At 43.1% G+C, this 16,124-nt stretch overlaps 1 protein-coding gene across 6 annotated transcripts in view; it reads right to left on the bottom strand.

Annotated features, from left to right (window-relative positions):
- The window catches only part of TMEM108 (transmembrane protein 108), a 162,230-nt gene that overhangs the window by 21,322 nt on the left and 124,784 nt on the right, over positions 1–16,124 (bottom strand). The window contains exon 1 of one of the 6 annotated variants that reach the window (XM_027659527.1): positions 15,472–15,536. The exons of the other annotated variants lie outside the window; for them this stretch is intronic. Coding sequence (XP_027515328.1) covers positions 15,472–15,508 — 37 coding nt within the window. The 5' untranslated portion in view covers positions 15,509–15,536. Of the gene's footprint in view, positions 1–15,471; positions 15,537–16,124 lie in introns of those variants that run through there. 6 annotated transcript variants of the gene reach the window in all.

The following is a 16,124-nucleotide window of genomic DNA, read 5'->3' as shown; positions in this document are numbered from 1 at the left end:
TGCAGGTACAGAAACGTTCATATTGCAGCCAGAAGGGATGCTATACTTATGCATAGGCTGACTGACTTCTACAAACCCTGAAGGCATTTCTGTCATTTCATCTGTTCACTGAAAGTAATCTGGATGATTTATTACTTATGCCCCCTTCAAACACATTATTACTTCCAAGTGCCTGGGTATCCTTGTACTGGATCTCTAATGAGAGACGGTAATGAGAAGCCTGCACTGATTTGTTATGTGGGTAGGCAATGCACAATTAGAAAGTAATTATTATATTTACCTGCAGGAAAGCTTTACTCTGACTTTTTGACCATTGCCCAGTTGAAAGAAAAGGGACACTGCCTCAGAATGAGTAAATGTGGGGGATGCTTGTTCTTTACTGTCTCAGTTTATCATCTGTGCAAATGAGAACAAAACCAGGTCAAAATCAAGGGAGTCAGCATTTCCAGTAGGGGGGACTGGGGACTGGTTTGGGGATACAAAGGGTCAGATGTGAATGGGAATAACTCCCAAGGTAGGCTTGGGACATAATAGGGAGCAAGAGTTTCCATGTCCAGATTTTCTCCTGTGCTGTCCAGAACAGCAAAGGATGTAAGGCCAGAAAGGCTGCTCTTATTATCTGCTGGATTACACTAGCTAAGCCTCTGGAGTGGATGTAAGGTTGCTGGGGAAAGAAGGGAGCTGTTACTTTCCACTTCTGTTCATCCTTCCTACAGAGTAGTGACAGCTTTCCTTTGGCTTCTGGAACAAAAGTTTGTACTGCCTCTCTGCTGTCTTGAATTGAACCTGGCTTTAGTTAAAAAGCTGATTTCAAATTAACTTGGATTTTGTCATGGACCAGCTGCACTGAGCCACATGGGTGGCTACTCTGTGAACTACTCTTCAAGAAAATCTATGTATGGCCCAAGGGAGTCAACAAAGCCCCTCCACAGCCTGCAAACAAATGGAGGTGCACACCTGAAACTCTAGAGTGTCAGAGGTGCACATTGCATTAGGACATGCAAAGATAAAAAGGGAAAGATCAAGTTCCCTTCTTCAAAATATCAGCTGCTCAATGCAGAGATGAAGAATGTCGTTTTTGCTCCATTAGGTGAACTGCAAGAATGCACAGGTATTGAAATATGGATTTTTTTGCCATCCTTTGAAGCTGGGTATTGGTCTGGAAGGAATGATGGTCCAACTTGGTACAGTAAATCATATATACTTATAAGTAAGGCCACAGCATAAGCTGGATATAATTTCTGCTAATGAGAGCAGGACTCCACTGCTTATATTTCACTCAGTGTTATTGCTTCTGAATAAGATTCAAGAGGTGAAGATAAGCAATATCATACACAAAGAACAGAAGGGTGAGATGACATAGTGACACAGCATATTTGATTAGTCAGAGGATCAGTAATTCAAATGGAAATACATGTGAAGTTAGGAAGAGGATCTCACTTTATAAAGATATGCTCTATCAACTCTGCAGTTAATTCACTTCTGCAATTCATATTTCTTATTCAGCATGAATGCAGTTACACAACAAAGTAAAATGTTTTGCCTTTATGTGTGGATGGTCTCTTTTTAAATGCTCATTTCCATTTAGAAGAAATAAAAAATGCACTACCAACATGTTTGCTATTTTTTGGAATGTTATTTTGAACATGTGTTGGTCTTGTCTTTTCACAGGAACATACTGTATATCTGAAACATCATTTACATTCAATGATTTAAGTGTTCATAGTGGACTCAGATCATTAGAGTTTCATCCTGCTTTAAATGTGACAGGCTGGCACTGTCATACGCGCTTCTTCACACGATCAACACTGAATAACTCTTTGGAATTATAGTAATAATAATGAGTATACCCCCTATTGCAGCATTATTTGCACAGTACTTTACAGGTTAAGATATTTTATTCGTCTTTCTTTTCTGGTTAGACCTGCCACTATTTATATTGAGGAGAGAATTTATTTTACCCCTTCCTGAAATGTCATCACCTCCACACTTAAATTTTATTTTGGAAGGAAATTGGACTGACAACCCTAACAATTTCTGATTATTCACAGAACAGCCCTTGTGAAGAGATTAAATGTACCAGCTTTTCCATGTTGCCCTGTCAGCACACAGCCCTTCAGGGATCTTCTCCTGATGTGAAAGTTAGCTCGGCCTCAATGCTCATTCATCCTTGACTTCTGTTTCGTTAATACTAGTTATGTTGTTGGTGATATGACGTGGACATCTTATCTCTCTCCTTCCCCCTCCAACAACTACGCTGGGAGCCTCATTTTATTTCAGTCAGGCTATAACATAGTTCCCAAAGTGCAGTACTTACTCTGATAGGACTGGAATTAGCAGGCAAAGTAGAGAGTGGCTGTTCTTCTACCTCTCCCCTGCGCCATCTTCCCTCCAAGAGCACGACAACTGTGCAATGCTGCACAGCAACCTTGGATGGCTGCTGAGAACACCAAGTGCTCAGACACCTCTGCCTTTATAGTACCCGGATAGCCCAGGTGTCCTGTGCCAAAAAAGCATCGCAGCAGCAAAGTCCTGAGGTGCTTGTCCTGATGCTTTGCTGTGCGATGTGTCTCTAGCCCCGTGATCCAACTGCTCTGCTCTTGAGGGGTATTGATTGTTTTCTCTTGGAAGGGCAGAAATGCCAGCCATGGAATGGGAACATTTGATTTTTGGTAGTGTCACTGCCTACATCAGTGGTAGCACCTGGCTTCACTGCACTGTTCTTGATATGTGTGACTGCCTGGGTCCCAGGGAGGGCTTGAGATTTCCTGGCGCATTGGCAACAAACCTCCAACACAGCTGTGAGTTGTTTCCTTAGAAACAATGCAAGTGTGAACATACCCAGAGGTGTGCTTGGAAAGACAAATTTATCTCTGAAATAGATAATAACATGTTTTTACTGCCTACACTGCTCTGTTCCAGGCTTTCCTTGGTCTGGACTTAATTTATTAATATAGAAAACATAACCTTGAAACTAGGGCACAGCAGAGCTATTGACAAATGAAGAACTTTCTGTTCAAGCACTTTGAATGAGCTACACATAAACATCACTCTTGGTCCTCAACAGACAGATGCCGGAAGAGCTGTGTGGCAGTCAGATGTTACACTCCTGTGAAATGCAATGATAATACTGACATAAGTGTCTTGTCACGCTTTTGCCTTATTACATTTTCTCTCTCTCTCTCTTTTTAAGCATTCTCAGCTGTCATTGTACCCAAACAGCAAAATTATTCCCACAGTAAAGTGCAATATCAGAATGCAATTTTGTTTGAAGACAGAGCACTAAGTGTGGCATATCAGTGTTAAAGCTGCAGGAGAACATTAATCCTTGCATTAGCATTAACTACCATGGCTAAGAGAATATATTAGCAACAGCCTTAGTAAAGGTCAGGACACTAAGAGGAAGGAATATCAAGAAGCATTATACGAAGGACACAATCTGAAGATAAAGAAGGAATTCTGAAGGAATTTCAGCCCTGTTCAATACGAGTTGAAAGGATCGGATGGAAATAAAAACCAGAAGGCTTGATTGAGGGACCAATTCCAGGACCATTGATAGCAGCGTCAGGAAAAGACCCCTGGAACTGATGGTGGCTTCTGCTGCAGCAGTGTAAATCCAGGACAACTCCTCTGCAATTAGTAAGACAATTCAACATACAAATGACTCTGAGAGGAGAACACAGGACACAGTAAAGGAACTCACAGAAGTAAAACATGTTTGGGAGCTGAAGACCAATGACCAAATTAGAAGTAAGAAATAATTTGAAGATCAATGACAATTAAGAACTGGAAGGAGTAGTCAAAGGAGTGGAAAGGTTCATTTTTTGTTCTCTTCAAATCTGGGTGCTGGGTGGGCCACCTGAAGCCATCATGACAGCTTAGCACAACCTTGTTTTGGTGCTTAGGTGCTTAATTTCCCCTTTTACCTAGTTTTTTGGAAATCAGTGTTCCAGTCAAATAGGAGATTTAAATAAAACTCAAATACTTGCATACCAAAGATGTGAAAAACAGCTGCTTAGCCCAAGATTATTCACAAACAGTAACTTGTATATAGTGACTACAAACAAGTGATCTGGCATGAAGTAAGGCCAGCGATTGAAATCCCTCAAATAACAAGAAAACTGCCTAAGGTTGTATCTTGGTGCAAACAGAATCCAGCTTCCTGTTCTGAACGCTGCCTCAGGAAGGCACTGGAACAAGAGCTGCTTCCATCTGATATTGGAGGCATCACCCATGTGCCAGAAGTATCACACATGATCACACTTTACTGAACTGGGACCGGGATGGGAGCAAGCGGATAAAGCAGGGGGAGCAGCAAAATGGACATGTACCTCTGCTCTCACAGAAGAGTTTTGAGGGTATCTACAGCAAACTGCTCCTTATGCAGATACATCAGTCTCCCAATCTGCTGTGCTCACTTACTGTATATTTATTCAAAAGTGTCCCTGCTGGGAGCTGCTCCTGCATACTCATTCACTGTCAATTACATTGCCAGAAACACAGCAGCACCTACAGCAAGGTTTCTATTGCATTACAACTATTTCCTTAAGATGACCTTGGGTCCAAGATATTTATCAGGAGTATAATAAAACAAAAAGAGGAAAAAATGGCACAGCAACAGTTTTCAACAATTTGTTTGTGAAGGTAGTGTGATTTGAGCTTGCAAATTACAGGCAAACACTTTGTACTTGCTATGGTAATATAAAGCATCTCTTACACAGAGCCCCGTGTCAACTTCTGCCTCTGTCTAAATTAATGCTTCCAATTAGTCCTTTTTTATTGTCCATCCATCACAGGAGACTCACTGTTAGGGCTTTCAAAAATACAAATCCATATACTGGTAATTATGAAAAAATACACTTAGCAAGACACAAATGTTCCATATTTATCAGCAGTGCATTGGGCACTTTACAGGTTTTTTTGTGACACATTTTTAATTTCTACAGTCAGATTCATCTTTGGGTTTAGTAACTAACTTCAGTCAAAGGCTGTATAACTCTTTGCACTGGGTTCAAGCTTGGCTATTTTATTTTTTCAGCATGTCCCTTGAAAAATCATCTAGCTACCATGGACGTGCCCAAGGCACTAACTGATCTTCCAAGCTACGTGACATGTACCATGTAGGAGGAAAAAAATATCCAGACTTATTCCTTGAAATTACATCATATTACCTAACTTATCCAATGCTGTTTCCAAACTTTCCCTCTTTTTATACGTAAAAATCTTTGGCACATGTTAAATATGTATGTGGAATAGCTTAGAAAAGGACTGAAAGGAGGGCAAAAAGGAAGAATGTACCTAAGGCACTGACCAAAATTATGGTTCTCTAATAAGCCTGTGGTTTTAAGAGACACATAACTGTCACAATGATTATTTAACAGGGCTAAAATTTTTCAGGTTTGGAGTCAGTCCAGATGTGATATTTCCAGAAGACAGGAGAAGGAGCAATGCAGGGCTCAGCCCTGAATTGAAACAGAGACAGTGCTGTCTCTACTCACTCACTGGGGTCTTGGGAGTGGCTGGACACGAACATGCTTTCACCTCTGCACTCTTGACAGTGCATGGTTAAAAAGTGAATATGATGATAATTCTTACAAGCTGCTTTAAAAATGAAACCTGAAAACAAAAGAGATATTTATTTTTTATGTGGAATTGCTCGAAAGCAAAACATCTAATACCATCCTTTAACCTGAGCAGGAGATTTTCAGCTTCTTTATTGCCCAGTCACCCACAGAGAGGCTCTGGAGGCACAGGGAGAGCATGACCTCCCTCAACAAGAACCCTCTGATATAAGACGGATGCACTGAGTTATCTTAGTAGCTCTATCTTCCTGCCAATTGTAGACTTTGAGGGGAGTGTGGGACAGGCATGGGGAGGAAGGGGAAAGGGTGCAGCTGGAGAGCTCTGCCTCTTGTTTCTGGAACGGCAGAAAAAGAGACATGCCCAAGGTCAGGCTGAGTCACTTTGCAGAGAGTTGCTGTGCTTCACTTCTGCTTGAAAGGGAAACATTTTAAATCTTGCTCCCTTTGTGGCTCCAGAACAACAACTGTCCAGTAAAAAAGAGGGGGCAACCCAAGCTCTGGGGCCAGGCACCAGATGTACGTAGCATTAGGGCTTTCCTAATGCATGCAGCCCATATGAGGGTCTTAGAGAAAAATCACGGGGAAAGCTTAGCAGGGATGAAACTAGCAGGTTGCTGCAGAAATTATTCTTCAAAATTCTTTAAGTTTTAATAAATATTCAGATCTTTTTCTACAACAGACTAAAACTTTTCCTGTATGATTCCATGGAAGCTTTTTAATTCTAGAGGGTGTTCAGTTATCCACAAATGACAGAGGTACAAAGCCACTGGAACACAGCTCTCCAGTCGCATGGATGGATGAATGGATGGACGAAGGAAGAGGTTCATTTGGTTTTTTCTGCAGCAGAACTTGGGTGAGCATGCCCCACCTCACCCCTCATTTTCAATTCATGGCCCAAGTAACCACACATGCTCGACTGTCTTGCAGGCTCTGTAGAACAACAGGCCTGACCCCTCAGCTCATGTGAGATGTCTGATCGTACTGAAACCCAAAAAGCACTGCCAAGCTGGAGCCATCCTGGGGCTGGCTCTATACCTGGAGAGCTGCAAGGCCAAAAGCACTCTGTTGTTTCACACTGTTTTTACAACACCCTTTGAGCCATCAGTGCAGATTGACCCCTCCAAAGCTCCAGTTTCATCATGGTGGCACGGTTTACTAACGGGATCATGTCAGTGCATGCTTCTCCCTACAACTCCCTCCTGAGACAGCCCTGCTGAGCTACTAGCCTTAAAAAAACCACAATAATTGCAAGGTGGAGGAGGAAAGGGAGGACAGAAGGGGAAGGGAGAAAGGGAGTAATATTTTTAGATGGTAGGACAAAATGATCAATTGTAATCTCTGTTTAAAAAAACGAATCACCCATTCACTCATTTGTTCTCAGGTATGAATATGATCAAACTCACCCTCCACAGAATAAGAATTGCTGATGGCAGCTATGCAAATCCATTCCTAGCAGGCGCCTGGTGAGGTACATTTACATGTTTTTCTGTGTTGTGTGTATGATTATGCTGAAGAGTCTTCTTGTTCAAAGATGAAATCTTTGGACTGACAAGCTGTCCCTCCTGTGTACCCACAGGCACAGACACATTATAGCAGCAGTTGTGGGGGAATAAGGCTGGGCATATCAGTGTTACTTCTAATTAACATACACATTTATATTTCATGGGGTTCTTTTTGTTCATCTTTTTATCAATAAACAAATCAGAAAAAAAATGTAATCCATTACAGTTTAGATCTAGGCTCCTCTTCCAGTAAATATATCAAGGTATTTCATTTGTTGGAAATTAGAAAAAGCTATTGACACAATCTGCCCAAGGAAGACAATACCATGGATCAGATGGAGCATACTGAGGTGAGTCTGAAGTGTTTCTGCTGGGAGAGGAGATATAAATCCAGACATGCGAAGCTCCTTGTTAGTCTCTGTTACGTCTAGACCTTGAGCAAAATTGACTCATATGGAATGGAAGCATCATCTCTATGTACAGCAAAATTTTCTACCATGTATGCATGGCATACAGCTTATGAAGATAAAATCAATTTAAAAAGATGCCTCCTCACGCAAAATGAGGCCACAATCTCATTTGCTTAACTGCAAATATATGTCATGACGACCAACACTCAGCTGAGGTGGAAGAATTGAGTGCTCTGACTCCAAATCACAAGAGGTAGAATCCTCTTGAAGTGGATGGATGAGAGCCCTGGCTGACAAATTGACCTCAGCTAGACCCAGAGGGCCTTGCTGAGGGACATGACTGTCAGACCAAATAGAGAATTGTGTCAAGAGATGTCAGGGGATGGCCAGGCCATTTGGGGAGGCTTCTTTTAAAGGCTTAGGAGTACGAAGGCTTGATTTCATAACTGCTGTTCATTTGCAGTTTTTCTAATACAGCATTTTGATGAGATGTAATCCATACTTGTGTTCTGGGTTTCTAGGACTTGAAAGTTTGTGTCTTTCTACTGCCACCAACATGTCAAGTTAAAGCCCCAAACCAACACTTAAATGCCAGTATTAACTCTTTACTACTCCCTGGAATGGGGAAGATATTAGGGACACCCCTGCAGATAGCAGGCTTAGAGCATTGCTACAAGGAAGGAAAGAAGGAAGGCAGGACAAAGGAGATACCCCAAGACAGGGAGTAGGGAGAAAGACAGAAAAAAGAAAAAGGGGAACAGAGAAAAATAGGAGTGGAAAATGGCAAATTTCTTACCTAGCAATACTGGATATAAGAAATATGTTCAGAATAAATAATGTTATCTGCAAAAGTTAATTGTTATACATGGCAAAATCCTATTTCTGATCATTGCACAAACCTCCCATTGACACGGCTGAGATATTTACTCCGTGCTGAATGCATATTATTTATACTTTGATTCATATTTGGCATCAGAGCTGGAACTGGGCCTTTCATGCAGAATAAATCTGAGATTTCTCTTCAACCTCTGTTTAACATTCTAGGAAAAATGAAATTCTTCATCAATATGTACAAACTGTGCCAGGATGAGTTCTACCTTCAGACTGGCATTTCAGTGGAGCTGTGCTGCTGTATTTCAAAGTAAAACTTGGCCTTCTACTTTAATTGCTCCCAACTCCAGAAATATTGAATTGATTTTCTTCAGACATGAACTGTTTTCTCCTTCATCACCGAGGTCTATAAAACAAGCTAAGTTCAAATTTCCTAGCGTCAGCTGTTCTTGAGTTATGAGGTCAGAGAAGCTGCAACCGGAACAAACAGGAATAGCTGGTTTCTCTTCACACCCACATATCATAAAAACAGCTGGGCTGATTTTGCTGAGAGTTCTTGAAATATTCACCTTTAGACTGAGGCCAAACCTGAGAAGTACGCTGCCACCCCCCAAGGAACTTTCTTCATAAAATCAGGAACAAGTGAAAACTGTCAGAAAGCCTGGAAACAGAAAACTATCTGAAGCTGTAACAGTGGTTTGTTTCCACAGGAGTAATTAACAATTTCCACGTCTCCATCATAAATTAGCTTTGGAAGAGCCTACATGCTCCTGAGTGGGAGCGTGCCTTTCTTCTTTCCTAGAAAGGACATTTTTGCTCTCAACGTGAGATAATCATAGGCTGTTCAGGGTAATTTTAATCCTTTTCTTGTGTCTGACAGACAGGAGCCCTGCTACGATGACTATTGTGAATGTTTGCAAGACTTCACCCAGATCCTTGCTCAGCACCTGCTTTGGCAGCCCCATCTTTCAAGCTGAACCTTGCAGCCTAGACCACAGCCAGAACTGCACTTGCAAAGACTGCCCAGGGGTTTTATCATTGTCGTGGGTTTATGTGGTTTTTCCCCCCCTGGAGCTGATGATGGATGGCCCCAGGGCAGACTTCCTGGTGCGGACCAAGGAGGAGAGCCAATCAGAACTTTTAGTAATGCCTCTGTGATAACATATTTAAGAAAAAACTTGTTGTGCAGAAGAAATTCCAGCCAGGGAAGAGCTGACCAAAGCTCCCGGGTGGCCCCGCTGCCTCCCCCACCATGGCGAGGGGAATGAGTGATGGCAGGCCGGCATGGGCCGCGAGGGTACCTAGCCCGGAGAGAAGCGACCCTGCAGTCCCCAGGCCTGCCCTATGAGAAGCCCATGTTGGAGCAGATGGATGCATGGGAGAAGGCTGTTACCCTCCGCGGAAGGCCCAGGAGGGTCAAGAGACTTGTGGCCCGTGGAGAGGAAAGCCCATGCCGGAGCTGGTTATTCCCCAGTAGGACTCGTGGCCCTGTGGGGAACTCATGTTGGTACAGCTCACCCTTGGTGAAGGATTGCATCCTATGAAAAACCACTGGGGTGCAGAGACCCCCTGCACCCCATGGAGGAATGACCTTCGGGACAGTAGATATGGAAGACCTGCAGCCCAGGGAGGCGGGGGGGTGGACCCACATTGGAGAGGTCCATCAAGGACTTATTCCCATGGGAGGGACCCCACGGAACAGGGGAAGGACTCAGAGCTTTGGCTCCCCTGTAATCCGTGGTGAAGATCATAGTGAGGCAGGTTGTCACCCTGCAGCCCATGAAGGACCATCGAGGTGCAGAGACCCCCTGCACCCCATGGAAGAGTGACCTACATGATAGCAGATTTGGAAGACCTGTTGCCCTAGGGGTGGACTTCTTTCCCTGAACTGATGTGGGGGGGAGGAGGGAGAACATGGAAGGAAGGAGGGGTGGGTGGAAACTGTTTTCAAGACTGCTTTATTTCTCACTCTTTAGCTCTTATCCTGTTAGTAATAAATTTTAGTACCATTCTCACGTTGAGTTTTGTTTTGCCTGTGTGACTCCTCCCAGCTCTTAATGATTTTAGTGAGTGCCTAGAATCTGGCCGGGGTAAACCCACAACAATCATCATCTGATATATTTATGCATTTCACATTGAGACACATTGATTGGATGAGGGGCCTTCACTGTATTAGGCATTGCAGGGACATTGTAGTCATTGGCTCATTCTCTGATGAGCACTTGTACCTGTGCTTGTCTTCTGCAGCTTTGGTAAGAGCAAATGAGATTTTTAAAAGTTCTAGCCACTGGAAGTAAAAGCCCCAACTCCAAGTGCTCATAATGGAAGGTTCAAGCAGGAATTCAAGTCTGGTGCTTAAAAAACAGCTTGTTTTGCTGCATGCAAGATACACAGACAAACAAAAAAAGCTGGTTTAACTCTAGTCCTTTTTAGCTAAAAATTATTTGCACTGGAAAACCTTCTGACCAGCCTAACTGCATGCACATCCTTAGCTAAAGGCAGTGGTTATGAAACACCATGTAACTACCCCATTTCACATGTCATTCCCTGGGACAGCATGAAGACATTGAGGATATCACATGGGGCCACATGTGAAAACATATTATTACTCAGTTGTCACGCTGTCAAAAGCTGCAACCACTCACTGCTCTAGTGAGCCATGAATGACTTGTTTTGCTCCTGCTCAAGCTCTCCTGGCAGATATAGAAATACTGAGACACAAATGCCCACATCTACATCTAGAAGGAAGGGATGTTGAGATGCTGAAATGCATTTTTTGCAGTGATCAAGGACAAGTGTTGTGGGCAGAAGACAGCAGATTCTCAAGGACCCAGGTGCCTGCTCTGCCATTTTTGCTTCATGCTCCTAAGACAAAAAGCTTGCATAGTCCCCCTGTGCCATCAGGCTTCCTCATCAGGTTCAATCTCACCCTGGCGCTCTGATGATGATCAGGGCATAACAAGACACAAGGGGAAGCAGGATCTGCCTATCCATGAGGCACCTGCAACACACTGAAATCACAGGGGTTGCAGAAGCTGAGGGCAGATTAGGACCCTTATGGGTCCTGATACCTTTTGGCTATTTTGAGAAACCAAGTGTAATAGTGAAGCTGTTCCTCTTTAGAAATGGGTGACAGTGTTTGCATGTTTATGGGGATTTGTCTCCAAGGTGCATCCACACAACCCCCATTTCCCTAGTGTGGCTGACATGGGAATGCTGAGAGGTGGACAGACAAATTAAGATGAAGTTTGCTGCTCAGACTTTCAGTGAGCATACAGCATTCTTATTTTAAAATAATAGGATAATGGTAGTTATAAAGCATCTGCAACTCAGCATTCAGGAAAACAGGGAAATTTGATTAGAAAAAGATTTCAAACCCCAAAAATAATGATATACTGCAGTAGAAGCAACAATTAAAAAAACCAGATCAGATAGATGTTAGTGAGGAGCAGAAGAGACAGGCAGTCATCAGGGCTGATGGATATATCCCAATAGAGAATAGGCAAGATTTTGTTGTACTGAATACGAAAAAAGTTACATTCAGTGGGCAAGGTATCCTGTGTTACTTCCAGCCTTTCTAGTGGGCAGGTGATTTAGTATAGGCTCAACTGCCTGGGATGTGTATGAAGCTCTATGTTCTGGCCACAACAAACCCTGGAGTGTGCTCTTGCTGTCCATATTGCAAAAATAAGAGTACAGGAATGATGTCTGTACCATAGGGAGTACTGATGCATCATTAGTTTTACGGATCCACTTCTTGAACATGTAGTTAATGAGTCCAGAAACTATAAACACCAAGCCACAAGCACACCCTGTTGTGTCTACAGACAGGTGAGCATGAAGAACTAGACATCATGTGGACACTTCTGTTTTATGTCAAAAGGAACCTCAGAAGCTGCATGCAAGGAACATCAGCGAACACATGGAAAGTCACTCAAGCCTTTACATCAGTTATGCTGCCCAGCCCATCACTGCCTTTCCAGGATTTGCCAAAGGAACCCTCTTATGAAGCTGCAGAAGGGCTACTCCTGGGTGCACAAGGATGGAGCCTGTTGTGTCCCCACAGTGTCCTGGCCTCCTCCCACCCAAAGTGGGGCAGGGGCCTAAATAAAGGGTCTTACTATGGGATGCTGCAACAAACTGGCTTTTTAAGAATATACTAACAGATCTGTCTGTCTATCTCATCTATCTACCTACCTACTACATACACTTTTTAGTGTCTTTCTAGATATAAAAATAAGAAATATAATCTCTATACACCAGTGTAAGATATTATGTTGTTACAATAGTTCAAAGCATTTGATGCCAGGTTTCACTGTTGCTTTGCACAGCAAGATATCCTCCAGTTGATCCAATATATTTTCATTAAAATAATAGGTGGAGAGTGAAGTACACAGAGCTGCCCTCACTCACAGGCACAACAGCAGCCAAAGACGAGGGCACAGTGGCATGGTAAACCAACCTCCCTCAGGTTTCTGTCCTCTACAGGGTAGGAGCCTCTGCTGACTAGCTTGCTACTGAGTGATAATCGGGGTGGAAATTAAATGGCTGGAACATCTGCTTGCAAGTACAGAGGGGGGCAAATAAGAAGGGAGGGGGAAACAGTTGATACATAGCAGTTGCATAGAGCAGTAAATATTAGCATCAATTTTGCTTATCACAACACAACTGCACATTCATTACAGCTTTCCAAGTACCAAATCCATAAGTCTGTATGTGCTGAGCCAGTGGCTTGCCATAGCAAGCAGCAAATAATGAATGATGTATTACCCCTCTTTTAATGGATTGGTTATTTCAACCTTGATGTGATGAAAAAAATGACAGCAATTTTGCTAATACATGTGTTTTCTGCTCTCCCCCTCCTTTCAAGTAGGGCAGAAAGATGTCCTTTAACATTTACAGCCATGGAAGAACACAATATGTATGATGGTAAGTGACTATAATGTAGTATGCCATAAACTCTAAGTACCACCTGGTTTGAAAGGAAGCTGATATGAGGTATAAAGAAGGTATTTTGCGCATGACAGAGGTAATAAATTTAGAGTTTCCTGGAGGATTTAGATCCAACTGGAAATAAATTCACTGCAAATATTTTTGAAGTATTGTATAGCTACATTAAGAAAGGATTCTGCCACTGAGTCAAAAGTGCTTCTGGTTTAGGTGGTGATATTACAGCTTTGCCAGTCAAATACTGATCATATCAATCAGTATTCTATTTCATACTGATGATGGGAAATGCATGGCATGAGCGATGTTACTATATTCTCCATTAAAATACAACATCCAATTCAATAGCAAAGAATTGCTGGTTCATGTCATTTTTGCAATAAAGAAGAAATTGGATAGGTGCATCACAGCCCTCTTCCTTTCTTATGCTCTGCTTGTTCATGAGGCCAAGCTGTGACCAAGAAATTTGAAAAAGCAGCCAGAAGCAAGTCTCCATGAACCTAAGCCCACTCCCAGTATGTAGCAACTGAGAGACCTTGTCCCATGGAGCTCAGAGCAACACCACCCAATTCAGCCTGCACAAGCCCAGGAGAAGCAGGTACAGTGGACACTCCAGAGTTCATTTCAGGGCTGGCAATGCTGGCAAATTCTTAGGACTAAAAAAGATTCATGTTTGTTCAAGGCAAGATGCTAAGATTAGGATTTGATCCTGAGGCCACTGCCATCAGTGGAAAGATTTTCACCAATCTAAAGGGACTTTGGATAAAACCTACCTTGGCTCTCAATTTTGTACCATCTTTTTTGTCCTACTGTGCCCCCACAGAATGGCAGAGGCCCCACACTGCTCTAATCCTTGGCAGGAGCATGAAATCATGCTGGGAACTCAAATAACTCCCATGGCATGAGGACAGCTCTGCCCTTCAGTAGGGCTGGATGCTAAACCAGCTGTTAAACACTGCCTGCAGCCAGCTGCACATTCTCCAGCTGCTGTGGCTCTCATCCCTCAAAGAAGAGCCACCACCTCTTGGTGGTATGGTAGTCCTCCCTTTTTTTTTGTTGGCTTGGACATGGAAGTCCCTGCTACCCCAAAACTTCTTGACCCTCACTGGATATTAATTTTTCAGCACTCCTGTTGCTTATTGGAATTCCCAGTCTTAAAAGTTTTATCAGACCAAACAGACTGGATCCAGCAGTGGTGGGAGTTGCTCCTGATGTTTTATTATCACAAATATTACTGTTTTACACCATAGCTATCTCCTCTCCCTGATGAACTCTGACTAGCCTGTTTCCCTTCTGCCACTTTGCTTAAGTCACATTCACCCTTAGAGAAAAATGTGGCAGCACCATGAACAGGAATGGAAAGAAGATCTGTCATATGGAGAGACTAGGATGCAACGTGATTATCATGTTAACCAACTCACTGCCCTTCGGATGCTTGGCCCACATCCAGCAAAGTGACATCAATACAATGCTCTGGGCACACGCTGCAAGTCGTCAAATTGTACCAAAATGTCAAACAGCATCCTGGATGCTACGGGGATCTCAGGAGCTGATCAGCAAAGTGCTGCACATCTGGCCAGATCCACGCACCCTCAGCAACACATGCAGCATTGCACAGGGCAGCAGCACTGCTCACCCACCCTCTTCTGAGAGCCATTGAAATCCTCACATGAACACTTGGGGGCAAGCAATCCAAGGAGTACCCTTCACAACTTTCTACACCAAAAATTAGATGCAATAAGATAAAAATATTACATGGACATCTGGCCTTGTCTTCCAATAGAGACCCTTTCTTGTGGGATTTCTATACAACTTTCTACTGAAACTTAACTGTTTCAGGGAGCCTTGTGTACTTTGGCTTGGTAAATCATGGATGTGAAGCCATATAGACCACTGGAGCCCTAGCAGCTCTGGCCAGCAGGGTTCCTCATGCTGATGAAATTCTGGCACCCATCTGTTAATGAGATGTGACCCACCCATGGTGGGCAAAGGCATCGGGCTGCCAGTTAGAACACTTTCCTGGTGCTGTCACACACAAGCTGGGCCAGAGCCCGATTCCAGGCATCATGTGGCAAATTCAGAGTCAGGACTTTGCTTTCAGTGGCTTCCTCAGGCTTGGTAGCAACATAGTCATGCCCAGTCTTGCTCTTCTAGCAAATGAAGGTTCATTTCCTAGTCAGTTTATCTTTTGTCTTTTACCTAATCCATCAGTGAAGTTACAAAGTTGAATTTCCATGGCAACAGACTGTGAGGTCCGACAGAAAGTACTAGGAAGGATCAAGCATCTGAAGTAGATCTGGGAAAGGGAAAGAACAAAACTACTTACAAAATTTAGCAGTCATAACAGAGGGAATAAGGAAAAACAGAAAAAGGTCAAGTCAGATAATCTGCTCCTAGTGTGAAGACTCCGTTTGTTTTCTGACAAAGCCATCGTACACACAGAAATCCCATTTGTTTCTTTGTTTCCTTTGAAGTCAATAGCAACTCCAGCAAGTGCAAGATATGGTCATCCAGGGACCTACAGGGAATTCCCAGCCATCAGGAAAATTCCTGGTATCTGCCTCTTCTCACTTAGTGAAAGCCCATCACATATTTTCACAAGCCTCTACTGAAAGAACATCACCACCTCCACAGATAGCGGGACAGAGTTGGAGATTTTAAACATTTTTGTCTAAACAGAGAACATGACAATGCATTTTTCCTTTAATCGTCTTCTCAGAGGTGTGGTGACCACAGCCTAAATCCACATTTAATTGCTGCCAATTGCTTGCTTCTTGGCATAGCCCTAATGCAGGCTCCTACCTCATGACAGGGTGCTCCCACGGGACCAGTTGCCAATGCCCCCAGCATCC

The sequence above is a fragment of the Corapipo altera genome, unplaced genomic scaffold, assembly GCF_003945725.1.
Source record: "Corapipo altera isolate COAL_440 unplaced genomic scaffold, ASM394572v1 44b, whole genome shotgun sequence".
NCBI classification, from domain to species: domain Eukaryota; kingdom Metazoa; phylum Chordata; class Aves; order Passeriformes; family Pipridae; genus Corapipo; species Corapipo altera.
The sequence above is the reverse complement of the archived record's forward strand: the minus strand, read 5'-3'. Positions and strand labels throughout refer to the sequence as shown.